Genomic DNA, 27,580 nt, shown 5'->3' with positions numbered 1-27,580 from the left:
GCCTTTCTATTGATTAGGATGCTGCTTTCAACAAAATCACGAGGAGCCTTCAAGACCTGCAGCAGAAAGACATTGGAGTGAAACCTGAGTTCAGGTGAGAGATGATGGTTGACTCTTTGGGGAGTCATTGAGATCCTGTCTTAAACAGGTCTTAGGCCAGCCAAAAAGAGTCTTCCTTCAGACAAAAGCAAGGGATATTTTTTCTTACAGTTTGTCTCTTTGAGATGGCAAAGTAGTCCTTCAAGTATTACTTCAGGGCAGGTTTTGCACTGATCATTATCCATCATTATCCTTTGCTTTTATGTTCACAGTATCACAGTATAACTAAGGTTGGAAGAGACCCCAAGGATCATCAAGTCCAACCTGTCCCAACAGACCTCACAACTAGACCATGGCACCAAGTGCCATGTCCAATCTCCCCTTGAACACCTCCAGGGACGGCGACTCCACCGCCTCCCTGGGCAGCCCATTCCAATGACGAATGACTCGCTCAGTGAAGAACTTTTTCCTCACCTTGAGTCTAAACCTCCCCTGGCACAGCTTGAGACTGTGTCCCCTTGTTCTGGTACTGGTTGCCTGGGAGAAGAGACCAACCCCTTCCTGTCTACAACCACCTTTCAGGTAGTTGTAGAGGGCAATGAGGTCACCCCTGATCCTTCTCTTCTCCAGGCTAAACAATCCCAGCTCCCTCAGCCTCTCCTCATAGGGCTTGTGCTCAAGGCCTCTCCCCAGCCTTGTTGCCCTTCTCTGGACACGTTCAAGTGTCTCAATGTCCTTCTTAAACTGAGGGGCCCAGAACTGGACACAGTACTCAAGGTGTGGCCTAACCAATGCAGAGTACAGGGGCACAATGACCTCCCTGCTCCTGCTGGCCACACTATTCCTAATGCAGGCCAGGATGCCATTGGCCCTCTTGGCTACCTGGGCACACTGCTGGCTCATGTTTAGGCGGGTGTCAATCAGCACCCCCAGGTCCCTTTCTGTTTGGCAGCTCTACGCTTCCCACTCCATCCGCAGGGTAGAGAAATGGAAGTGTTGGAGGAGTAGAGGTGGAAATATTTCAGTACCGTTCTTTACTCTCTGAACGAGGTAAACCTTGGTTTGGCTGTCCTCAGGAACTCTGTGCTAACCACTTCTTGGCATTCATTTCTAGTTTTAACATACCCCGTGCAAAGCGAGAGCTGGGCCAGCTGAACAAGTGTACTTCCCCTCAGCAGAAGTTGCTTTGTCTGCGAAAAGTTGTACAAGTTATTATGCAATCTCCTAGCCAAAGAGGTCAGTAACTAGTAAATTAATCACTGAATTGTAAACTTGTTCTTAACCAGTACACATAAAGGACTTCAGTATATAAAGAAACTGTTTGAATAGCACTTGAGTTAAACACAGTTGAGCTGGAGTCTGCCTTGCTAGTCTCTAAACAAAGTAAAATGTAGACACGGGGCCCTTTTTAGCAGTTTTTTCATAGGGTGCTGTAGATAGGGCATAGCAGTAGCTTTCATGTGCTGGGTCACTTTCTCATGCAGAAGAACTGAGTGACCCATTTTAGGCACTAAGAATCACTGCTGGACTGTCCTTGTATGTTTGTATGATCCTTGATAATCTTGAAATTGATACTCTGGAGATCTTTTGCAAAATGCTGTGTTGGTGAGGGACAAACAAAGCTGTGCTGCCGTGGATTGCAGAAATGATTTGGTGATAGGCAGGCATAGACCTCCTAACCTTCTATTTGTTTTGTCTAGCCTGGAAATAGAAGATACTTCCACTAAGGAAATGGAATAGTGCAGTGAACTTATGCTTTCCTTACTCATATCTCTTCTTTTCCCCAGGAAGACTCCTGGGGTATGGAAAAAGAGTGTGTTTTTTTCCAGAAGCATGGTGCTCTGGCCCCTACTCTATAAGAAGTAGATTCTAGTGAAAAAAATACAACATGTACAGTGCAAACTATGTGTGTGTTGGCTCCTGCAACTTATTTTAGAAGGAGATGGAGACTATTTGAAGGGCTGCCTTGGTTACTCAATGGATTCTCTGCTAGTAGAGCTGGCCCTTAGTGTTAGGAGGCAGAATTACATTACAGATATTGCTTCTGTTTTGAACTGTGACATAACTACAATAAGATGTCAATTGTCATTTTAGTTAACGTGGAAACCATGTGTGCAGATGATCTTCTCGCTGCTTTGCTGTATTTACTTGTAAAAACAGAAATTCCAAACTGGTATGTAACCATATTTTGGCTATACAGAGCTCTGTCATATCATCTTATATGTAATGCTGCTGTAGGGGCAAATGTCTCTGAGCACATAGTATTATTTTACTGGAAGTGTAAAGAGAGGCTGATGGAAAAAGCTATTTTTTAGTAGGACAGAGACAGCAAAGAGAGCCTTAGTATGACTGAATTAAGGAACTGTTGGGAATTCAAGTGCTGTATCATTTTTGCTTTCTGGATTCCCAGCCTAGAGAAAATTTGTAATGGGAGGCCATGTCTATTCCAAGTCTACGTGTCAATGCTGATTTCAGACTGGGCGTTCCTCGTCTGTTGGGAGCTCTGAAACCTTTAGGTAGTTTCTAGATGTTGGATGCATTTCATACAGAGAAACTGGATTTGAATACTTAATTTGTTGCTGCTAGCCTCTGCTGTTGTTTCTCTCCTTGCTGTCAGTAAAAGTATAATCTAAATCCTTCACCTGTACCTGAACTGAGTTCTAGTTTTGGTGTATCCCATATTTCTGGGATTAGCCTTTTTCCTTTAAGCTGTAGCTATCACTTTACACTGGTGCTTATGGTGCTTGAAACATTCTCCTCTGAAACATGAAACAATCTCCCACAGCTGTTCTTACCCTGTCCTTCGTATTCCTTGTATCCAAATCATAACTTCTGATTATTTAAGAGCCAAGTAGAGCTCTGGTCATCTCCAGAGCTCAGAACAGCCACAGTACTGCTGGCCTAACAATCTTGGAAGCTTTCATTTAGTGCATACCTGCTGTCTGTGTGGGTTGCCTGAGATGAGTTGCAATATTAAGGTATGTCATGCTTATGTCTTCTATTTTTAGTGGCTTATGGCTCTGACTTTTTGTTCCAGGATGGCTAACTTGAGTTACATAAAGAACTTCAGGCTTTGCAGTTCAGTGAAGGATGAATTGGGATACTGTCTAACCTCCATCGAGGCTGCAACAGAATACATTCGACAAGGCAACCTCTCTGACAGATCAACAGTAAGCTCCTCTTAGTTGATCAAATCTGTGTTTGATAAGCTCATAGGACTGTAGGAGTAAATCCAGTTGGAGGATACAAACAGCTAACACAAGTTCTTCTTTCCACTGAAATGAGTTGAGGTAACTCTACCTGTATTAAACACTGAAATGATCTGCATGGTTACAGGGATGTCCCAATTCTGCAGCAATAGCTGTTGTGCATTGTGCACTCCTTGAAGAGTTCAGTGTCAGGTCTGCCTCTTTGTGGCATTAGAGGAAGAATGACAGCACTGTCTTCGATAGCTGAGTCTTCAGTAAGTTTAATATCTCCTATTCATACTTTCCATCACAACTGATAGCAGTACAGTACTTGAGGGCAGGCATAGCTTAAACAGATCCTTTAACACTGTTATAAAGCGAAGGTATCCTAGTGAAGTGGAGAGTGCTGTGGAGTTTGGAGGTACTCAGTAAATCTTTGCACCAAGAACATTTCAATGTGGATTACTATGTTACTGAGTCCATGGTGTAATGGGAAGGCAGGTGGCTAGCAAGGGGGTGTTGAAGGTCAAGTATGGCTCTTGGCATCTCTTGCCTAGCAGGGGCAGCAAATTTCTAAATGCTTGAGTTGCTTCCTACTGTGCAACTGGACCTTCTGTCAGCTGGGTCAAAACCCTGCAGGGCAGTCAAGGATGATATTGATTTAACTTTAGGACCTTCTGTGATGTAAGAACTTTGGATTCCTTTACTGAGTAAGTTACAGTCTTGCTGCTCCTGTTAGAAAAGTAGGTTTTCCTGATCTGATATGGAATCAAAGAGTGAATTTGGAACCAGAGTGAATTCAGCATGTTTCAATCTGCCCAGCTGCAAAGCACTGGAATCTGATTGCAGGGCTGGAATAATGCCTCAGTGTGCAGGGCATGGGATGGGACAACCTGGGGCACAATCTTAAAGCACTCAGAGTAACATTTAAGCCTTTTGTTGGTTTTGGTATTGTTCTTTTCTGGGCTCTTTCCATGAACATGCCATGTGTAGGTTTGTTATACACTCAAAGCCCAGAGCCAACCAAAAATCCACTTTCTTGTTGTGTAAAGAGACTGTGGTGGTATTTCTTGTCTGTAATGCTGTATTAAATTATGTTTAAAAAAAATAAATAAAAGTGATCACTTAAAAGGAAAAGAATCTGCCAAACAAGTTTCCTTCCTGCAGTCATTTGGCTATCATTAACAGTAAATACATAGATAACAAGGCTGGTCTGGATGGAGAAGTGGAATCCAAGTAGAATCATCTTCTACATTGATGCTAGCAAGCTGAAGAGAGTATGCTGCTTTTAAATTCCTAAAACAAAGACTTTCCTGTTGAGTTCCTGATCCTACCCCCCCTTACATAGATAAGTGTAGCAGTTCTGGGTGTGGTGTGTTGGTGGTGGGTTGTGGGGGGTTTTTTTTGCATACTGGGATTGCCCTCACGTGGTTGTAACTTAAGTAGCACTGCCGTTAAGACCCTCTATTTCTTTGGGAGGCATCTGCCCTGAAATATGAACTACGTGTTTGAGAAGCCTAAATGTGGGCTTATGTTGATGTCTGCACCAATATAAGAGCAAGCAGTAACTCAAGACCTAGAGTGCTGGACTTTCTCACTTCGAGACATGTACAGGGTCTGTGCAGCAGGAACTCCATTCTTCTACATTGCCTTTCATAGGAGTCAGCATGGCTGTGAGGTGAGGTGGAAAACCACAGAATCTTGAAGAGAAGGAAGTGGATGAGCCCCTGCCCTCTACCACAGCTGGGAAGGAAGGAGCTAGACCACCCTTTTCTCCAGTGGGGGTTAAGGGAGATCTAAGTGCTGGGTTCCACACGTTGGCCACAACAACCGCATGCAGTGCTACAGGCTGAGGTCAGAGTGGCTGTGGAGAGCAGCCAGGCAGAAAGGGACCTGGGGGTACTGGTTGACAGCAGTGGAACATGAGCCAGCAGTGTGCCCAGGTGGCCAAGAATGCCAATGGCATCCTAGCCTGGATCAGGGACAGTGTGGCCAGCAGGAGCAGGGAGGTCATTCTGCACTGGTTAGGCCACACCTTGAGTCCTGTGTCCAGTTCTTGGCTCCTCAGTTTAGGAAAGATGTTGAGTTGCTGGAAGGTGTCCAGAGAAGGGCAACAAGGCTGGGGAGGGGTCTGGAGCACAGCCCTGTGGGGAGAGGCTGAGGGAGCTGGGGTTGCTTAGCCTGGAGAAGAGGAGGCTCAGGGGAGACCACCTTGCTGTCTACAACTCCCTGAAGGGAGGTTGTAGCCAGGAGGGGGTTGGTCTCTTCTCCCAGGCAACCAGCACCAGAACAAGAGGACACAGTCTCCAGCTGTGCCAGTTTTAGGCTGGATGTTAGGAAGAAGTTCTTCATAGATAGAGATTGGCCATTAGAATGTGCTGCCCAGGGAGGTGGTGGAGTCACCATCCCTGGAGGTGTTTATGAAGAGACTGGATGGTGCCACGGTTTAGTTAATTAGATGGTGCTGGGTGATAGGTTGGACTTGATGATCTCAAAGGTCTTTTCCAACCTGGTTTATTCTATTCTAGTCTGTAATGTAGAAGAAGGTAGCAAATAACAGCAGGAATGGATAGGGGTGAGGAGGTGGAGGGACATGATAGGAACTCTATTGCTCTCCCATTTAATTAACTTAGCAGTTGAGATTTCCTTCGTTCTCTGGCAAAGGAGATGAACTTTTTCTACAGTAGCAGCAGCTGTCATGTTGGTTCCTTATGATTTCCTGTTCCAGATTATGCTGGAAGGGGTCGTGGGAGTTTAGTGAGCAGGAACATTGCTGCACTCTATGGCTTCATTACAGTCCTTCATATGGCTGCACTTAATTTTATATATCTGCCTTCAGATGAAGCTTTTGGCAGCTGAGTAATGCTGTTGTCCAGTCCCTAATGAAGCTAAAGAAAACTCAGTGGGGAACTAATGTACCTTGTGGGATAGTGGGCATGTTGTCACCCTTATGTCAGCAAGAAAACTGCATCTTGGGAGCAGTCCAAATCCCTTTATCCAAGGTCTTGGAGAGGTGTTATTTTTGTGGGAATAATATTAGTGTTATTCTCTAATAACATTAAAATATTACTCAATACACACTGGAACAGATGCATAGTGGACCTTAGTTACATTCCTGTGCATACCTAATGTGTAGTAAGACCCTTCAGCTCAGAGCATTGTGGTAAGCTGTGAAGTAGGGAGCTAGAGTCAGCTGCAAGGCCACAGGCAGCATTTTCATTCTTTCATGAGAAGGGCTGTAGGTGGCAATGAAGCTGGCAGGGAGAAAGTGCCAGTGGGAGAAGCTTGGAAGAGAAGACTTGATCCCAAACTGGCAAAGTGTGGAGGAGAAGAGGGGTGAAGATACTTTTCCCCATGTCACTTTGGATAGATCATTGTAGGGGCACAGCCTCATAGGTGCAAATACTTCATTTCTCTTGTATAGGGAGAACACTTCTCTTATAAAATACTCAGTTGGAGAAACTGTTGCAGTGTCTTGCTAATGGTTGCTTACACTTTCATAATGGAGAACCTAAAGCTGTCTGATTAGACTTAGGGATATTTTATCAGCAGTGAAGTTTTAACTTTTTTATTTCCCTAGTTAGCAACATTTCTGATCAAGTATTTCTTAGGGAAGTTAGTCCTGATCACAGTGAAGAATCTATCCAAGGAGGTTTAGGTGCCTCATAATTCTGAGAAGATATGCTGGGGTCTCTAGCTGAAGTGCTTGGATGGCAGCAGGTGGGTGCCCCTTTGCCATCTTCACATATTTAAATGCAAACAGCTTACGGTGAAATGCAGATCCACGCTTCAACCTCCAGCCTTCACAACTGTTTTCAATTACCTTATTTGCTGTACAATGGAGGCTTTTTTTCAGACAGCTTTATGTGAGGCATCTGTATTGATTTTGAAGCTCAAGTTCTAGAAAATCTGAACTCTGGATTTTTGGTGTTCACATGATCGATCTTATCTGCAGTTTGCTAATTGCATAAACTTCATACTGGCTTGCTGGTGTCAAGAGTAGAGTTGGGCTTTTTAAAACTACTTTGGTCTTTACAGGCTTCACTATAGCCTGGATCCTCAACCATGGGCATCTCTTAAGTGCAATGGTCAAGTTTTTCTGGTTTTAGGGAGATAGTCACTATCCAAAAACACTGTCCAGAGAAATTACATTCACTGCCAGCTGTAAGTAGTGGTTGATGGAAACCAACCATGTGCAAGTGTTTCTGTTTGCTTAGAAAGAGTTTTCCTTACACTGTTGTTTAGTTCAGGTGAGGTGCAGTGCTGCTGTTTTGAAATCTGACTCAAATAAACACTTTCCTCTGGTTTTGCTAGCATTGCTATTCCTCAGTGCATCCTGAGGGGTATCTCCAAAGTACAGATGTGAGGGCTGCAGAACATGCCTGCTTTGCTCAGTCCCCACTTGTCACAAAGTTGTCAGCAGGAAGCTTTATAAGGGAGTCTACTCCACCTGCTTCAATCTTTTACTCTCCTGCAAGCAGCAGTTCAGCAATCTGAGTGAGGGCTGTATCTCGGTCACAGTTTTTAATAGCCCCTGGTAGATATGTCTTACGAGTTTGTTTAATGCCTTTTTGAGTCTGCTTAAACTTCTGATTTTTCCAGCATCCAATGGCAATAAATTCTACAATAGGAGAACAACTGTTTCTTCTCTCTTTTCCCTACTCTCTCATCAGACCTAACATATGGTGACTTTGTTAGATGTCCTAGACCTTACATGTTGAGGGCAGGCAGCTACTTGTTCCTTGCGTATTTTCTGTGGCTGCCTTCTGATTTTTATAGACCACTGTAATGCAGTCAAATCTTTTCCAGAGTGAAGAGTCCTAAGCTCTCCTCATAAGAAAGCTGCATCACACCTCTTATAGTTCTTGTTGTCTTTTCTTATGTCTGTTCAGGTTGTACTGTGTTCTGTGTTAGATGGTACAACCAGAATTCCATGAGCACTCGGTTATTTTGTGGAGCAACTCAGTAAAGGTGTGTTCTGGTGAACATCTGCTTACTTCTTTGAGCAGCAGGTGTGGAGTCTTTTGCATCTCACAGTCCTAAATGTGGAGCTAGTTCACATTGTATGTATATCTGATAATTCATAAGTGGTGAATACAGTGATCAATAGTTTTAAATGTTAATTCCACTATTAAGATACTTTACTTTTGCCTGTAAATGAGTTTATAGGTAATTGATCTGTGTGTTGTGTTTGCAGGAATCTGAGAGAGTGTGTGACAAGCTGCTTTTAAGACAAAGGATGAACTTCTTGTCCCAGATGTCTGCTACCCCAATAGATTGCTTATTTAAGGTTAGTATTTTTTGTGGCATTATCTGTGTGTGCTTAGCTTCTGCATCACCTTTCTGTGATTTGCTGGCCTGCAGTGTAGTGCTCTGTACATCAGTACTGCCAGATGTGTCATAGTAGCTGCTCAAAGTGTGTTTGCCATTTGGTGCATTTCTGTGCTGAAGCATTACCAGGTTGACATCATCTTACAGATTGCAGCACATGACATGAAACATGGAAGCAAATGAAAGTTGAAAGGCTGCTGCTGTTGGCATTGACTGACCCATTTAATGCACAGGTGTGGTGCTGCTATCTGGTTGTCTCTCGCAGCTCTCAGTGCTTGGAATTGAAAGTTTTCTGAAATATTTTCAGCCTGACAGCTACTTCACACTGAGCTAATCTTGCATTGTCAGTCTGAAAGAATTTTGCCTTCCCAAGGACACAAAGCAGGGCTCCTAATTATATGTGTTCACAGCTTATGGCTGGAGACCTGGTAATTTTGTAGGGATGTTTCTGCACAGAGGGAGTTGAGTTCTGTGGCTGGCTCTAAAGAGAACAATGTGAATTGTTTTTATCTTTTATAGAAAGTGAAGTAAGCCAAGAACAGATTCTTTGTACTAGCAAGTGCTTGTCAGGGAGTTTTGTGCTGTGACATTGTTCATTTGTGCATTTCTACTTTCTAGTGCTTGAGTACGTGGCTTCTGTAATTGGTTCCTTGGTGTGTGTGAGGTTCTTTTTTTGCTTTTCTTAAAGGAAGCTGTTTATACCTGTTCCTCATTCTGTCTCCTTGCTTCTTGTAGCATATTGCTTCAGGTAATGAGGAGGAAGTGGAGCAATTACTAAGTCAAGGTGACAGTGATAAGGATACCATACAGAAAATGTGTCATCCACTCTGTTACTGTGACAAATGTGAGAAGCTAGTTTCTGGGTAAGCACTTTTCATGTCCACAGATACAAACCTTCATCTAAGATTTACTTTGCAAAGTGTGCTGCTTTTGGTTGTAGAGGAATTTGGTAGCACATCAGGGTGTAGTAGGGCATGCTGTATGTGGTGTGAAAAAGCAGGAAAGATGTTAGGAGAATGCTGAACGTCTTGGAAGCAGCCGGGTTTGTATGGAAGCCATGTGTCCTTTGGTAAGCACGGTGCCAAACATGGCTTCTCTTGAACCTCACTTGCATGCCTTGGGCACAGCCACGTCTTGTAGCAAGACTCCAAGTAGCATAATTTGTCAGCGGGAAAGAAGAAAGGATAAAGAGCTCCCAAAGCAATTTTTTGTTGGATTCAGCAGTTTTTCTCTCTTGGTACTGCTGCATAGGTAGCTGAGCTGCTTGTAAACCTTGTGTTTTAAAGGAAGCTGAATGATCCCTCCATGGTCACTCCGTTCTCTCGAGATGACCGGGGATATACACCACTTCATGTCGCTGCTCTCTGTGGTGAGTAGGGCTGGTTTTCTTTGCCAGCATTTTCTGCTCCTCGTGTTCCTTACCCTGTCATGTTGGCATGTTTCTAATTCTGCACTGGACTGAGTTCTAAGTTAAATTGTTTTCTGCTTATTTGCTATGGAGACTGCTATCCTGACACACCCCTGGTTATGGAATGTTCTTTGAAGCGCAGCTTCTTATGGCCAGTTTATTGCTTGCTCACTGGCTCTTCATTTTTGCCTTAGTGGTTGCCACTTGAGTTCTTGCTTCAGCTGGGGGAAAAAAGTAAAAATATGTCATCAGAAACCAGTCTTGTTTTACAGAGTTGGCAGATTGAGAAATCAGTCTGTCTCCTGCAGCTGGCTGTGCATGTCACATCTGCAGCATCTCCTGCTTTGTGAGGTTCATTATGCCATTGATCTTATGTGTATTGGAAGAACTATTCATTTTCCTAGCAAGTTTTTTAATAAATAATTTCCTTTATTGTTACCTTGAATCCTGGTGGGAGAGTGCTTTGTGTGCATGGGCTTGTCTCTTCTCACTTGTAAGATACAAGCATGGCTTGCTTTTAGCTGGAGGCTCTTTTGTGGAGCTTTGACCTTCAGTAGTCTGCAACAAGAAAATCCGAATACCAAGGAAGTGAATGTACAATATTCAATATACAACACAGTGTGCAGAAGTGTAGGATATCTTGATTTGTGGTTCATGTTTTGAGTTTGAAATGTGTGGGTGTTCTTTGCAAAGTTTGCTTCTTTCTTCTAATGTCTCCATCCTTTTCAAGGACAAACGTCATTAGTGGATTTACTGGTAGCCAAAGGAGCCATTGTCAGTGCTACAGATTACCACGGTTCAACTCCACTTCACCTTGCCTGTCAGAAAGGATATCAAAATGTTACAGTAAGCACCAAAAGCTTTAGCTAGGAATAATTTCTTAACATAAATAATAAATGTGTTGCTCTTACTAAGTCGTCCTACTGGTACTGTGATTTAGGACTTCTGAGAAGCTTTTATTACCAGAACTGTGTATGCTGTCAGAATTGTAGTTTGCATACTATTTTATTTTTTCCTGTAATGCAAGGTTTTCAGCCATGTGTAATAAGCAGTTGACAGCTATGCATGCCTGACAATCCATACAAATCTCTAATACATAGTACAAATGGAGAATCTATGAATATATCTGCTCTTGATTAAGACAGAACTGTCACTGGAGGGAATTAAGTGATTTCACATTGTATTTAGGATAGATTCTGTAACCACAGTAATTATTGCCTACTTAATTTTATGCATGTGAGGTTCTTCAGTTAGCAGTGTTGAAATGAAGCTCTTAAAATGCAGGGTAAGTTCTCATGTAGTGCATGCACTGCAGTGTTTGCTTCAGGAGATGATTCGTTTTTTAGTGACAACTCTGAATATGTCAGAAGCAGCTTTTGTTGGGTGGGGCAAAACCGGCAGAGGAGTGTCTGAAGCAGGAGAAACGTAACTAGTTTCTCATCAAGTTTTTCATTCTGCTAGAAACCTAAAGTAGCCTACAGAGTAACAATTGTTTGTTTGGTTTTTTTAGTTACTTAAATGTCTACTTTTACCTTTTTTCTAAGCTTCTCTTACTGCACTATAAGGCAAGTAGTGATGTTCAGGACAATAATGGAAATACTCCACTTCATTTAGCCTGCACTTACGGTCATGAGGATGTAAGTAATTCTGTTTTGTAACAGACTGAATAGATATTCTAGTGGGATGGAATTAAACTGTTATGTGAATTCTCTTGAAACTTATGTATTTTTGAAAAGTAAATTAAAGAAATTTGAAGGCTATTTAATGCTGTAAATAAGGATGCAGAATTAGTTATTTACCTCTGTTGGATGACGCTGAACTACAAAAAGAATGGATTTATCTAAGCAGCAATGAGAAAAAACCTCTTAAGGATTGCATCTTCTGAGAACTGAGAGACAACACTATATTTATTGTTGGCTTTCCTTTTCTTTCCAGTGTGTCAAAGCTTTAGTCTACTATGATGTGCATTCCTGCAGACTAGATATTGGCAATGAAAAGGGAGATACTCCTCTCCATATAGCTGCTCGTTGGGGCTATCAAGGAATCATAGAAGTGCTTTTGCAAAATGGGGCAAACCCAGAAATTCAAAACAGGATGAGAGAGACTTCCCTACAATGTGCATTAAATTCCAAGGTATTTCTCTTCATCTTCTAGCCTGATTTCGTTCTGATGCAGTTCCGAGGTGGTGTGGATTCTCACCTGCCAACAGGATTTTGTGATCTGGTACTATTGAAGTGAAAATGTGTACTTCACTCGAGGGAAGAAGTGTAAATCTGATAGCATGGATACAGTCTGTGGTACAGAATGTAAACTGGTAAATGGCTACTTGAAACCTCTGCAGTCAGAATCTGTAACTAATAGGCTCGAGGTGAGGAGAAAGTTCTTCACAGAGTAATTGGCCATTGGAATGTGCTGCCCAGGGAGTTGCTGGAGTCACCATCCCTGGAGGTGTTCAGGAGATGATTGGACAAGGCACTGAAGCCATGGTTTAGTAGTCATGAGGTGCTGGGTCACAAGTTGGACTTGATGATCTCTGAGGTCTTTTCCAACCTTATTGATTCTCTGATTCTATAATATTAGGCTGACAGTTTGTGTTTCAGCCAGTAGCTTCCTCTTCAAGTGGAGTTACATTGGTTCTCTTCCTTAATATTTTTATGCAGATTCTGTCACTGATGGAATTAAACTATCTAGCATTTGAAAGAGGACAGAGTGCTTCTGAGGTAAAAACCAGTGCAAGCTGATCAACTTCCTTGCCTATGCTTAACCTGCTTAATCTCACAGCTCACTTTTGCTGCTTTTGTGTTGATTTTGTTTTATTTTTCTTTTCCAACTTCAAGTCACCGCCTAGGTCTCCCCAGTACTCTACAGAAACTTTCAGCAGAGGGTCTTCTGTCTCAAGTCTGTCATCAACATCAACTGATACAAGGCAAGAAGAAGTGAAAAACAGCTACAAAGAGGTAAGACTGAGGTGTAAGTTTTGCCCATTAGCAAAGGGAAGGAAGCTCTAAGAGTGATACTTTGCAACACTGCTTTAAACTGCTGCTTCTTTCTGGTTTGGAAAATTATGTGCTGCTATCCTCAGGCGCTCGTCAGCTCAGTTTCTAAATATTTTAGTGTGGTATCAGTTGCTCTGCTGGTTATTTCTGGGGAAAAAAATGAAAGCATATTTGGAGTAGTTGTTCAGATTTAGTGCAGCTGATGAGATAATTTGAGAATTGGTTGAGGTTTACAAAATTATAATGGCAACCAGCGCCCCAAGGACCTTGCTGTCCTGTCCAGGAATTCAATGCCATTGCTAGCTTACAAAATCTGTCAGGGAGAAGACAGGAGCACTGGCTAAGACACCATAATGTTAAGCAAGTTCTGCAAAAAGGCATAGAAGTCAATTTTGTGACATGTGAAGAAGTATGTACTAAATACCTTGCACGTGTGTTTGCTGAGTTGGCGCTGCTTTCACAAGCCAAGATGCCATCCTCAGATGCTGTGGATGCTCAAATCCATCATTGCCATTTATCCCCTCCTAAGACTGTCACGTCACCACTTCCCATGCTTCTCTCTTGTTTTTTTGTCCCCCCCCCCAAGTCCTCCTGTTAATTTTTTTTTTTTTCCCAGATTGGCCTCATTATTTTCATTGACCTATGTATCACCTCCAGATTCAAATTCTTCCTTCTCTTGCTGTTAAAATGTTCTCCTCTTGCCAAAAGCTTCTGTTTTCTGAAAACAATTCAGTAAGCTCAAAGATGCTTGACTGGACAGTATCACTTCACGTCTCCTTCTTCAAAGGAGCAAATTTATTGCACCAAAGAGCTAAGTCTGTAGTTCAAACCAGGGAATAAGATTACAAGCAGTTTATACCTTAGGTTCTTGGGATTAGTGACCTTCTCCTGTAATCCAGCTTTAGTTAATTTCGGTTTACCAAATTACACATGGGCTCACTGCTCTTATTGTTACTAAGTGAAGGGGCAAGGGCCTGATCCTGAGAGAACTCCATGAGGGGAATGCCACTGGAAGTAATGGGAACGTCAGCTTTCCAGTGTTCCAAGTGTAGCCTGTGGACTAAGGGAGTGCAGTTAGATCTTGTGGTGGGTTGAGAGAAGGCCCAGCTTCCCCCCCCCCCATGAAGAAGGAAAAAGAAAACCATGGCTGGCCCAGTCAGATAAGCCAAGGATATGCTATATTTACAAGCAATGTGAGATGCAGGGTATATATACAGTATTTACAATATATACAGAAATATACAGCAAAGAAAAAAAACCAGAAACAAAGTTCCCTCCTCTGCACAGAGGAGCGTTCCCCCCCTGCAGCCCCCTCTCTCCCCCTACCTCCTATTTTTCCCAAAAAGGGTTAGAGAGAGAAAAGGCAGTTATTAAGGAAGAAAATTCTTCTTGGGCCTCCAAGCACATGCAGGATTAGTGCTTATCTGTTACCCAGGGTCATTCTGGCTAGGTGCCCAGAAGCAGACAAACTAGAAAGGGAAGAACAAAGAGGAACTGAGGAAAATTCCAACTGCACTACAACTTGAAGTTGCATTCTACCAATGAAATTCATTTAGAATATCATGTTTTCATTTTTATACCAAAACATTCAGCCAGAGTGTGGTGGGTTGAGAGAGAAGGCCCAGCTTCCCCTCCCCCACTAACTAGGAATGGAAAAAAAAACCCCCACAACTAACTCAGCTGGTGAAGCAAAGGGGAACGCTGTATTTGCAAAGCAATGACCCACTCAGGGAATTTATGTACACAAATACACAAAATTTACAATATATACAGAAATATACAGCAAAGAAACAAAACCAGGAACAAGACCCCCAGCAGAGGGGGTTTCCCCCTGTACTCCCTTTACCCCCCTACCTCCCTTTTTATCCCAAAGAGGGTTAGAAAGAGAAAAGGGGAGTTAATGAGCAGAGGCCTAGAGCAGGGCAGGATTAATGCTTATTAATGCTTATCTGTTATTTTGTCCAGAAGCAGACAGCTGGAAGGGGTGAGTGAGAGGAATCGAACTGCCCAAAGTTCCAGCTGCACTGGAACTTAAAATTGTACTTCCACCTATCTGCCAATGAAATTCATTTAGAATACAATATATTTACAAAACATTTAGCCATCACTGTCCCTTTCGTAAAGGCACAGCCTCAAACGGTCACAGATCTTTATAGGTCAATATTGCTGGTAAATTAACCTTTGCTTAAATGAGCCAGTCATGGTGTATGTCTTGTATGTGGCTTGTTTATAACTTGGAAAAGGGAGAGTAAAAGAGCCAGGCATATAAATTTTGAACTTCCTCAGCTGGAACCAGTGACTCCTTCCACAATTTCTGTTCAGCAGCAGAAATGCTGAGCACGTGAGCAAATCACAGTAGATTTGTTTCATCTATTTTTACATTTCAGGGAAGGTACTTCTGTGCCACGGAGAAGAAAACAAACTAGAAAGATGAGGAAAGGCACGTAGCAGATATTTTGCCCGAAGTACTCTTAATAAATTATCCATAAGATTCATAACAGATGCTGTGTGCTTTTCTACTGCTAGGGCCTGGGGCAGTTTTTAGAACTCTAAGGGAGTTGTTAATTTTGGAAAGAAATGATCAGGCTTTGTGGGTCAGTTGCTGTTACTGTTAGGCATCTTGTTTGTGCTAAGACTAGCTCCTGAAAGCCATCAAGACCTTTACATTCTCCAGTGATGTTATCCTATATGATAAGGGGAAATCTGTGGGAGGCACAGGTCTCTGGTACGTAGAGTCCGTTTTACATGCATGTGTGTAGAGACTGGTATATGGATCACCTAAATTCAGGTGTCTTAACTTCAACCCTCTGTTTTCCCTCCATAGTCTGTGGAGAGAAATGGGTACCTCCCAAAAGGAATTGTCTCAGACGTGCTCACTTTGACCTGAGTTGCACTCTGGTGGTGGTGGTTGACTGCATTCTGCACTGTAGTGAGTAGAAAGGGAGTTTAAAGGACTGAATTAGATGTAGCTAGATTTTAGACAGAGTTAGGAAAGAGGAATCCTGCCTTGAGTACCTAGGACACAATTTCAAGGAGCTTCGGCTTTTAGGAACAGTTTTCCTAAAAACAGATGAAAATGGATGGAGCATTGATCAGACCTTTCAGCTGTAGATGTGCCCTGTTCTGTGAAAACCCTGAAGGAAGAGGTCAGGCCAGTAAAAACACAGCTTCCTTTCAGTCTCATTCCTCCTTACTTTAGCAAGCCCTGCTGGCACCGTCAGTAAGAGTCTTCTAGATAAGGATTAAAATGTGGCTGGAGCTGTTGCTCCCTGACATCTGCGACTTAAGAGATGTTTCCTGACATTGCAGTAGTTTTACACAGCAGCATCTTTGGTGATTTTAGCACCATGCTAGAATAACTTGCTACAATGCTGTGATCTGTGGAGGCCAGAGAAATTGCCTATTGTTGAAAATACTAATGGACTTTACTACCCTTTACTGGTGCCCCTCTCACTTCTGTCAGGTTGTATCTCAACTTCTTCATATGAGAGTATGGAATCAGAGGAGGAGCAGGCAGACAAGTACATCTGATTCTCCTCATTTCACAAGCAATCAGAGAGATCAAGGGAAAGTCATCAGTGCAGAGCACCTTCCATCTCTTCTCCCTCTAGCTGCCTCTTTCCCCCTCCCTACAGAGCTCTTTAGCAGAATCCCTACACCAATCTGCCCTGCCCAGGCACTAGCTGGACTGAGCATACACACAGTGTCTAATGCTGGTCCCCTGGCATAACTCTTGAGTTGGAGAGACCTGGCTTTTGCTAATGTATACCTTCTGATATTTGTATCTTTTCAGATTTTAAGCAAGAAAACAAATGGAATACTTACAATCAAGTTAGATTTGTAAACTTTTGGGGTTTGTTATAGGAATAAACCGGTAGATGTGAACAACTGGAAGGCATCTATTTGATTTTGAATTCTTGTTTCTCAAATAGCAAATTAAACCAGGTGTTCTTGGTGCTTCTGGTAGCCTACAGTAGCTCAGCAAGAGTCCAAAAAGTACCAGTGTTTATCAGGGTAGAAATTTGTCTTGAGCAGAGGTTTTTAATGTTAGGTTCCCACCAGAAAGGCCACAGTCAGTTGCTGCTGAAGTGGCCTGATAGCATGTATCAGTTTGCTTGGCTCTGTGTGGACTGCATGTCCTCTTTTTAGGTGAGTGCTGTTTAAGCAAGTCAGAGATCATCAAATGGCCACAAGCCTTGGACAGCTTTTGTATTGATAAAGGAAGAAGGTTTTTCCTTTAAAACATAGATTAAATGAGCCAGCAGTAACCCTACCACATGAGCTTAGGAGGTTTGTAAAGGACATGGGATTTTCTGTGTACAGCTTAATACCTATGCTAACAAAGCAAATGCATTGTGCTGTTGCTTGGGTTTTTTTCATATAGGTGGAAAAACTCCTAAGAGCAGTTGCCGATGGAGATCTGGAAATGGTGAGTCTTAGCATGGCCACTGAACGTGATGGGATTCTAGCTTACCTCATTCAAATTGAGAGTGTTATTAGTCAATAACATTAGGTGAGGAATGCTTTGGGCATCAACAATTAATCGGATTCAGCTCGTTTTGTACAGAGAATATTCACTCTGTGCCCCCAAATTATTTTATCTACAGTGCTTTAAGGTTCATAATTTTGGCTTTTATATGTGTGGTGGGTTAATGCCCACTCTGAAAACGAAAAACAAAGCAGGGTGGAGGGCTTGTGGGTACTTTGCACTCCCTGCACGGCGTTCCCCCCCGCCCCGGGAAGCTGAGTCTGTTCCACTCCCCTCTCCCTGCCCAGCTAGGGTATAAAAGGGAAGGCATTGGGGTCACTAGCTCCTTTTGGCTCCTGCCTCTCCTGGATGAGAGCTATTGCAGCTGCCCTCCTGCTTCTCCGCCACGTGGTCGGGCCTGATCCTTCTCCCTGCTGCCTCTGTGCCTCTTCAGAGAGAAACTGGTTTCGTATTCTTCCTCTTTGTCCCCCTCCCACCCATCCTTGTCCCTTGCCCTTGTGAACCTTACCTGTTATTGATATATATAGATATATTTTGTTTTGTTTAAAGAAAAAAGCTGTTTACCTCTCTACTTCCAAGCCGACTCCAAATTATTGTTTGGTGGATTTGCTCCTTTCCTTTTTTTCTTTTTTTCCCCCTCTCTGCTGGGAGGGAGGAGGGGGGAGTGGGGGAAGAGATCCTCAGCCTTGCCCCCATCTGAGCTCTTAATTCCCAGTTAAACCACCACAATTTTTGGTGCCCAACGTGGGGCTTGGAAATGAATGTTGTATTGGGAAAGCAGTACTTTTTCTGAAAGAAAGGGACTGGAAGTAGAGATGGCAATTTTGAAGAATCTGATGGTCCAGACCTTTGCATGGGTGTTTGGCTGGATCTTTTGGACCCACATCTACAAATTAATAACTTGCCATGTGGTGTGGTTAATGATAGAGATGTGGCTCAACTGGGTAAAAACTTTTACCAATGAAGTTGGGCATGTATCTCTTGAATTCATTGAATTTCACTGGCAGTGGTAACTTCTCTAAACCAGGAAACTTTCCTGAAGCAAGCTATGAAACCTATGGTGTAGATAAAAATGTCTGTGATGGAAAATTGCTTTACATAGCAATATGCTCCATATGCTTAAATGTAATCCTTATAGGGGCATTTGCTGTGACCATGTTGGGTGGGGGAAGAGCTAACCCATTAAGAGCTGTTTGGATGGTGATAACACACTCCTTTGTACTCTTTAATGACTGGGGGCCTGTCTGCTGTGGGCATTGTGAGCACTCTGTAAACACAAAGAGGGAGGGGTCAGGTTGTAATGAGTGTGCCAGATCTCAGCCTGAGCCCCAGGCACAAGGGTTTGCCCCACCACCAGCGGTTCCACACTTAACCCCTGATGCTCCTGCCAATGCAGTCTCTCTGGCACTGGTCACCACACGCAGGAAAAGAAGTCAAAAATCATTGCCAAGCACAGATGGTGAGGAAGGGACCTCAGCAGGACCCAGCACTTCACAGAACCCAGCGGTGTATGAAGATGAGTCAGACCAGGAAATAACTGTCACATCGCTACCCAGAAAGGAACTAAGGCAAACTCGTCTGGATTATGCAAGGAAAGAGGGTGAGCCAATACTAAGCTGGGCCCTGAGATGCTGGGACAAGGGGGTGGACACAGTGGAGGTGAAGCTTTTAGGGTCCTTGACTCGTGATGCTAGTCTGGACAAAGAGTTAGCCAAACTTGATGGAACACACACTCTCTGGGCCCAGTCCTCAATGCCATAAAGAGCCAGTACCACTCAAGAGATGACCTGCCCTGGGCCCCAGTTAGATGGACAACTATGGAACAGGGCATTTGGTATCTGAGACAGATGGCTGTGCTGGAAATAATTTATGAGGTGCCCATGAAATGGCCCTTCGTAAAGAAACTCACCCAGGGTGCTCCTCAGAAATATGCTCACACATTAGGAGGGATACTCCTGACTGGACAGGATGGAAGTCCTAAAACTGTCTGTGAGTTTTCCAATGATTTAAGGGAATATGAGGACAGCGTAAATCAGAAACCCCTGATCTCAGCCATAGAAACTATGGCTAAGGACATTGTCAAAGAGATCAAGACCTCCATGTCTGAACTGAAAAAGGGGAGTGATGCCTCCTTTCCCCCTTCTCCTTCAGAATGGGTCCAGGTTTTGGCAATCAGGAACAGGCCATCTTCCCCTAGGAGATCACCCCAAGCCAATTGGGGGATGTCAAGGGGATCTCTGTGGAGGTTCCTCTGTCTCCATGGAGAGGACAGGGACACCTGGCATGGCCAACCCACCTCTGCCCTCTGGAACAGAGTGCAGGAACTGCAAGGTGGGCACAACGGGGATAACTCATCCAGGAGAAGGGCCACCCCAGTTTCCCGGAGTGGTCCCTCTTGCTCAAGAGACCCTTCCCCTAGTAACACAGGACCCTGTGACAAGTGTGGGCGTCGCTGCCAGCATTAGAGGTGCCCTACCTCCAGCCAGGTGGAGGCCAGGGACAACAGAGTATACTGGGATGTGTATGTGAAATGGCCTGGCACTTCAGAAGCCCTGAAGTACCAAGCTCTGATGGACATAGGGGCCCAATGCACCCGGCTACCATCGAGGTACAAAGGGGCTGAGCACATAAGCATTCAGGGAGTCACAGGGGGCTCACAAGACCTGACTGTACTGCAGGCTGAGATAAGCCTGACTGGGAATGAATAGGGAAAGCATGACATAGTGACTGGTCCAGGTGCACCTTTGTTGTGAAGAGGTTATTAAATAGGAGAAATATGAATTATGGAAATATTATTTTTATTAATTATAAAATTATTAATAACCTATGGAATCACTAACTTGCATACATGTTCTAGTGCACGTTTGTGAAATACATTCCACAAGTGGCTTAGTGTTGTGATTAGAGCTTAATTGAACTACCTGCAGACTATTTCTATATTTATATACTGAAGTGTGCAGTTCCACTGCCTGGCCACTAGATGGCGACTCGGCGGGACGCAGGTGGCTTCTGGCTATACACAGCAGTATTACAATCTTTCTGTGCGTCAGCGATTGCTCTGCTACACGTGGATACTTTGAACTGAGTGCAGGTGGATGGAAAGCATGTGGAAGATACACTGTAGATGTTGTTTGTAGCAAGGTGGAGGTCCGGCAGACGACTGTTGCTAGACTGGTTCCTAGTTGAGTTGGATGGGGGCGTTGGGTTACTGTCTCCTCTCTCCGCAGCAGTGGAGAGGGAATAATGGAACCTGGGCTTGGCTCAAAAGCAGGTTCCCTTCAGGACTTGGTCGATTCCCTCCAGACAATAGGCATTGGTCCTGGTTGGGGTCGGCCCGTGGGGTGGCCCTCGGAGTTGGCTCGCACGGTGGGGTGAGGGTTGCCGGTAGGCGGGCTCGGAGGACACGACGGCAGACAAAGGCTGTGGGGTTGGCCCGACTACGGCGAATCTCGGGGCTGATGTAAACAGCCTCGGGGAGAGAATGCAGCTGCGTCAAGCAGCGGCTTATCGTTTACTGAGCTTAAAGGAACAGCGGGATGTTCGGAGTGGTCCCAGGTTTGGTGCAGTAGAGGCACGAACTGTGCTTTAGTCTTCCCTGAGGGTCACAGGGCTCAGAGTGGCACACGTGGCGGCTCCTCTCCCGCTATAGCGGGGATAGGTATATGTGGACTTGGTCTCAATCAAGTCCTTTCTCCCTGGCAATTGGGCAGATCTAACTCTCGGGGGCTGGTTCAGTCCTCTGGTGGCGTGGTGGGCTCTCCTGGTCATGGTATCATAGTATCAGTCAGGGTTGGAAGGGACCATAAGGATTATCTAGTTCCACCCCCCTGCCATGGGCAGGAACACCCCACACTAGATTAGGCTGGCCAGAGCCTCGTCCAGCCTGGACTTAAACACCTCCAGGGACAGGGCCTCAACCACCTCCCTGGACAACCCATTCCAGGGCTTCACCACTCTCATGGGGAAGAGCTTCCTCCTCACATCCAGCCTGAACCTCCCCGCTTCCAGCTTCATTCCATTCCCCCTAGTCCTATCACTACCTGAGATCCTGAGCAGTCCCTCCCCAGCCTTCTTGTAAGCCCCCTTCAGATACTGGAAGGCCACAATTAGGTCACCTTGGAGCCTTGCCTTCTCCAGACTGAACAGCCCCAACTCCTTCAGTCTGTCCTCATAGGAGAGGTGCTCCAGCCCTCTGCTCATCCTCGTGGCCCTTCTCTGGACACGTTCCAGCACAGCCATATCCCTCTTGTAATAGGGGCTCCAGAACTGGAGGCAGTACTCCAGGTGGGGTCTCACCAGAGCTGAGTAGAGGGGGAGAATCACCTCCCTTGACCTGCTGGCCACACTTCTCTTGCTGCAGCCCAGGATCTGATTGGCTTTCTGGGCTGCAAGTGCACATTGAGAGCTCCTGTTGAGCTTCTCATCCACCAGCACCCCCAAGGCTCTCTCCTCAGGGCTGCTTTCCAGCCAGTCCCTGTCCAGCCTGGATTTGTGCCTGGGACTGCCTCGACCCAGATGCAGGACCCTGCCCTTGGTCTTGTTGAACCTCATGAGGTTGGCTTGTGCCCACCTCTCCAGCCTGTCAAGGTCCCTCTGGATGGATCCCTTCCCTCCAGCCTGTCTGCTGCACCACACAGCTTGGTGTCATCAGCAACCCTGCTGAGGGTGCACTCAATGCCACTGTCCATGGCACCAGCAAAGATGTTGAACAAGACAGGTCCCAGGACTGATCCCTGAGGGAGTCCGCTTGTCCCTGGCCTCCACTGGGCCATGGACCCATTGACAGCCACTCTTTGGGTGTGGCCATCAAGCCAGTTCTTTATCCATCTAGTGGTCCACCCATCAAACCCATGTGTCACCAGTTTGGAGACCAGGATGTGGTGCGGGACAGTGTCGAAGGCTTTGCTCAGGTCCGAGTAAACAACATCAGTTGCTCACCCCTCATCTATTAATGTTGTGACCTTGTCATAGAAGGCCACCAGGTTGGTCAGGCAGGATTTGCCCTTGGCAAAGCCATGCTGACTGTTCCAAATCACCTCTTCACTATTCTTCTGAGTCAGTAGTGCCTCCAGGAGGATCTGCTCCATGATCTTTCTGGGCACAGAGGTGAGACTGACTGGCCTGTAGTTCCCTGGTTCCTCCTTCTTACCCTTTTTGAGAATGGGGGGAATGTTTCCCCTTTTCCAGTCTGTGGGGGCTTCCCCAGACTGCCATGACTTTTGGAATATAATAGAGGGGGGTTTAGCAACCTCCTCTGCCAGTTCTCTCAGTACCCGTGGGTGTATCCCATTGGGTCCCGTGGACTTGAACACTTTCAGGTTCTTCAGGTGATCACAAACCTGATCTTCACTTACAATGGGCAGTTCTTCCTCCCAGTCCCTGCCGTTCTCTTCCATGACACCATGTGGCTAGAGGCCCTTGCAGTGAAGACTGAGGTAAAGAAGTTATTGAGTACCTCAGCCTTTTCCACATCACTTGTGACCATTTCACCAGTTTCCTTTCTGAGGGGTCCCACACCTTCCCTAGTCTTCTTCTTCCCATTAACATACCTGTAGAAGTTCTTAGTGTTCCCTTTAACCTCCCTGGCTAGATTCAATTCAAACTCTGCTTTGGCTTTCCTAACCAGGTCTCTTGCTGCTCGGGCAGCTTGCTTATATCCCCCCTGTTCTAGCTGCCCTTTCCTCCACTTCCTGTAGAGTTTCTTTTAAAGTAATAGTGTGTCCAGTAGCTCCTTGCTCATCCAGGCAGGCCTCCTAGCATTCTTTCCTGCTTTTCTCTTTGTTGGTATACATAGGTCCTGGACACAGAGGAGGAGGCCCTTGATTACTGACCAGCTGTCCTGGGTCCCTCTTCCCTCCAGGGCTTTGTCCCACGACACTGAAGCGATCAAAGTCCACATGCCTAAAGTCTAGGGTCATAAGCTTAGAATACTACTCTGACTGTGACGACGCTGGGCTTCTTGGGCTCAGCGAAGGTCCTCGCTCTGGAGATGATCCTCACGATTGCTTCTCGCAATGCAGAGGCTTTCAGTATGCGTGCATGTATGATAGCAGCTGATGACAATAAGCTCAATGGCAGAGGCCATGGCTCGAGAGTTATTCTCTCAAGCAAGTACAGAGACAAAGTAAAAGAGGGGGCAACTTGTTTACCAACTGGGGTGATACTTACAGATTCCTCGAGGCTGGGTTTGACCACTGGGCACTCTCATAAACAACTGGCTTCAGCCTATAGAAAGTGTGAAGCTGGAATTCTGCCATGCTTGGTATTTGCACGAGCACTGCATGTGCTGAGTGCGTGCTGGCCTGGCTAATGCCTTGGCTTTTGTCCTCCTCCTGAAGGAGGGGAAACTTGTCCACATGCTGGGACAAGATCCAATATCTGGGCAAAAATGTGCCTTCACCACAACCTTGCATTCTTGGCTTTGACTTTCTGCGAGAGGGATGCTTCAAGGACCCTAGGGGGCACAAGTGGGCATTTGGGGTGGCAGCTGTAGAGACTGCAGGCAAAGAACAGCTGTCCACCACGCCTGAGCTGTCGGATGACCCCTCTGTAGTGGGCAGCCATAAGGTGCAGGATTTGAAGTTACCTATTGCCTCTTGCATAGTACGTCGCAGGCAATACAGGACCAACAGAGACTCTCTGCACCCCATACGCCAATTGATTCGACGACTGGAGAGCCAGAAGGCGATCAGCAAGGCTCACTCCCCCTTCAACAGCCTGATATGTCCAGTGTGGAAGGCATATGGGGAATGGAGACTGACCATGGACTACCGTGGCCTGAATGAAGTGACTCCTCTGATCAGCGCTGCTGTGCTGGACCTGCTGGAGCTGCAGTACAAGCTGGAATCGAAGGTGGCCAAGTGGTATGCCACAATTGACATTGCTAATGCCTTTTTCTCCATTACCATTGCAGAAAAATGCAGGCCACAATTTGCTTTCACCTGGAGGGGAGTACAGTACCAATGGAATCGGTTGCCTCAGGGCTGGGTCCATAGCTCAACCATCTGCCATGAGGTGATCCAGACTGCCTTAGAGACATCATTGTATGGGGTGAGACAGCAGAGGAAATCTACCAGAAGGGTAAGAGGATAAGCAATATCCTGCTGGAGGCTGGCTTTGCCATCAAGAGAAGCAAGGTAAAAGGGCCTGCCAGGGAGATCCAGTTCCTGGGTGTTCAATGGCAGGATGGCCGTCACCACATCCCTCAGGAGGTGGTGAACAGGGTAGCCACTCTGGTGCAACCCACGAACAAGAAGGAGAGACAGTCCTTTCTGGGGCTTGTGGGCTTCTGGAAAATGCACATTCCCAGGTACAGTCAAATTGTGAAGCCTCTTTTCCATGTAACAAGGAAGAAAAATGATTTTGTGTGAGGACCTGAGCAGCAGGCAGCATTTGACCAGATAAAATGAGAGGTGGTTCATGCTATGGCTCTGGGACCTGTTCGAACTGGACACTGATTCTTGCATGGTAGCCAGTGCCTTATGGAGGTGGCTGAAGGAATGGAGGAGGAACAGGTGGCAGAGAAAAGGGAAGCCTGTTTGGGCCACTGACCTGTGGAGAGACATCGCTGCCCACCTGGACAGGCTGCCAACAAAGGTGCAGCATATCGATGCACACATCCCAAAGAGCAGAGCCACAGAGGAGCACAAGCACAACCACCAAGCAGATCTGGCTGCTGAAATCTCCCAAATAGACTTGGACTGGGAACACAAGGGCGAGCTGTTCTTAGCTCACTGGGCCCATGACACTTCTGGCCACCAAGAGAGAGATGCTACATACTGGTGGGCTGGCGACGGATCAGCGGACATCTCTATGGAGGCCCTCTCACAGGTCATCCATGAGTGTGACATCTGTCCTGCCATCAAGCAGGCTAAGCGCATGAAGCCTCTGTGGTATGGGGAGAGATGGTCGAAATATAAGTACAGAGAGGCCTGGCAGATCGACTGCGTCACCCTTCCTTGGTCTCACAGCGGCAAGCAGTACGTACTGACCATGGTGGAAGCAAGTGCAGGCTGGCTGGAAACCTACCCAGTACCTCATGCCACTGCTCGCAACACCATCCGGGGCCTAGAGAGACATGTCCTGTGGAGACATGGCACCCTCGGGAGGATTGAATCAGACAATGGAACCCACTTCAAGAGTCATCTCCTAAGGGACTGGGCAAGGGAACATGGGGTTGAATGGATTTACCACATCCCATACCATGCACCAGCTGCGGGGAAGGTAGAGTGCTACAATGGCTTGCTGAAGACCACCCTAAAAGCTGTGGGGGGTGGAACCTTTAGGAACTGGGAAAGACACCTAGCTCAAGCCACTTGGTTAGAGAACAGCAGAGGATCTCTGAACCAAGCTGGTCCTGCTCAGTCCGACCTGCTGCAAACAGTGGATGGAGATGGAGTTCCTGTGATTGCTGAGAAAAACCTGCTGGGGAAGTCAGTGTGGGTTTTCCCTGCTGCTGGTGGGGGCAAACCAACCTGAGGGGTGGTCTCGGCTGAGGGGCCTGGTCACACATACTGGGTCATGTTAGAAACTGGGGACATTCAGTGTATCCCACAGCAGAACGTGACTCTGGCTGAGAGGGGATGAACTCAGAGGGGGCAACACACATAGTCACTGTGTGAATAGTTGTAAGTTCTAAGTTTTTTCCCTCCTAGCTTAATACCAGGCTGTCGTCCAGGATTCAACATACACACCACACACCAATCCAGAGAGCTCCTGCATCATCTCACCTGCACCTGTTCCTGCTTCCCTACAGCAACAGACTGTTCATGATTTTTTCCTTTCCCTTTCAAAGACAGACTGATTCCTGATTCTTCTCCCCATCCCTGCCCAGTTCACGCACCACCTATATTGACCATCACCAGAGAGAGAGACTGCCCTGGGAGAGAGCAAGCTGGGATAACAAGGGACTTGCATCAAGGATTCGAATACCATGGGCCAAGATTGCATGAAGGGGCTGTGGCAGGAGAGAGGAAGTGGAACAGTGGGGTGGATTGTGGTGGGTTAATGCCCATTCTCAAAACAAAAAACAAAGCAGGGTGGAGGGCTTGTGGGTACTTTGCACTCCCTGCACAGCGTTCCCCCCAGCCCCGGGAAGCTGAGTCTGTTCCACTTCCCTCTACCTGTCCAGCTAGGGTATAAAAGGGAAGGCATTGGAGTCATTAGCTCCTTTTGGCTCCTGCCTCTCCTGGATGAGAGCTACTGCAGCTGCCCTCCTGCTCCTCTGCCATGTGGTCGGGCCTGATCCTTCTCCCTGCTGCCTCCGTGCCTCTTCAGAGAGAAACTGGTTTCGTATTCTTCCTCTTTGTCCCCCTCCCACCCATCCTTGTCCCTTGCCAGCCTTACCTGTTATTGATATATATAGATATATTTTGTTTTGTTTAAAGAAAAAAAAATGTTTACCTCTCTACTTCTAAGCTGACTCCAAATTATTGTTTGGTGGATTTGCTCCTTTCCTTTTTTTTCCCCTCTCTGCTGGGAGGGAGGAGGGGGAAGCAGGGGAGAGATCCTCAGCCTTGCCCCCTTCTGAGCTCTTAACTCCCAGTTAAGGCTTAAACCACCACAGTATGACCTCTTGCACTAAAGAAATTGCTTTAAACTGAATAATTCCTGAACAAAGGCCTGTCATTTGACAATGTCTAGGAGATGCAAAGACCTTGGCAAGAACAACATTCAGGGCAGGCATTTTGAACAGAAAGCAAGTCCTAGGATTTAGTCTAGCTGCAGCTGTTTAATTTGATAGATAATGAATGTGTGTTTGGGTTCTAGAGCTACCTTAATGGTAAGCAGCAAAACTTGCTGACAAGCATGAGTGTGAATACAGTGGAAGGAACTGTAGGAAGCTCCCTTCTCCTCATTCCTTTCTTGACTAGCATCTGTAGAGTTTCTTGTTTGATCCAGTTCTGCAGCATCAAGTCCCACCCCACATCCAGCAAAGACGGTTCTGCCTCTTCTTTCAGCAGAAAGTGGTTCCTTGGTCATGCTCCACAGTGGGAGGCAAAGGGCTTAATCTTTCTTCATGGCACCAAGGCAACAATACATGTTTTGATAGCTCTCTTAAAAGCTGCTTAAAAAAAAAAAAGAGTAAAAGGAAAACCCCTGACAAGATGACATGCATTACAGCTTCTTA

General features: G+C 45.6%; 1 protein-coding gene across 5 annotated transcripts in view; it reads left to right on the top strand.

Moving 5' to 3' along the window:
- ANKRD27 (ankyrin repeat domain 27) overlaps positions 1-27,580 on the top strand; it is a 42,190-nt gene that overhangs the window by 4,728 nt on the left and 9,882 nt on the right. For 4 of the 5 annotated variants that reach the window (XM_054170255.1, XM_054170257.1, XM_054170258.1 and 1 more), the window contains exons 8-20: positions 18-94; positions 1,154-1,275; positions 2,134-2,212; positions 3,077-3,209; positions 8,425-8,517; positions 9,294-9,421; positions 9,845-9,927; positions 10,697-10,812; positions 11,511-11,603; positions 11,902-12,099; positions 12,627-12,686; positions 12,804-12,923; positions 17,347-17,391. In XM_054170255.1, the coding sequence (XP_054026230.1) occupies positions 18-94; positions 1,154-1,275; positions 2,134-2,212; positions 3,077-3,209; positions 8,425-8,517; positions 9,294-9,421; positions 9,845-9,927; positions 10,697-10,812; positions 11,511-11,603; positions 11,902-12,099; positions 12,627-12,686; positions 12,804-12,923; positions 17,347-17,391 (1,347 nt within the window). The remainder of the gene's footprint in view (positions 1-17; positions 95-1,153; positions 1,276-2,133; positions 2,213-3,076; positions 3,210-8,424; positions 8,518-9,293; positions 9,422-9,844; positions 9,928-10,696; positions 10,813-11,510; positions 11,604-11,901; positions 12,100-12,626; positions 12,687-12,803; positions 12,924-17,346; positions 17,392-27,580) is intronic. The other variant, XM_054170256.1, reaches the window with a different exon arrangement.

Source organism: Dryobates pubescens, chromosome 19 (assembly GCF_014839835.1).
Source record: "Dryobates pubescens isolate bDryPub1 chromosome 19, bDryPub1.pri, whole genome shotgun sequence".
In the NCBI taxonomy this organism is placed as follows: domain Eukaryota; kingdom Metazoa; phylum Chordata; class Aves; order Piciformes; family Picidae; genus Dryobates; species Dryobates pubescens.
Note: the sequence above shows the minus strand (reverse complement) of the source record. Positions and strands in the feature narration are given on the sequence as shown.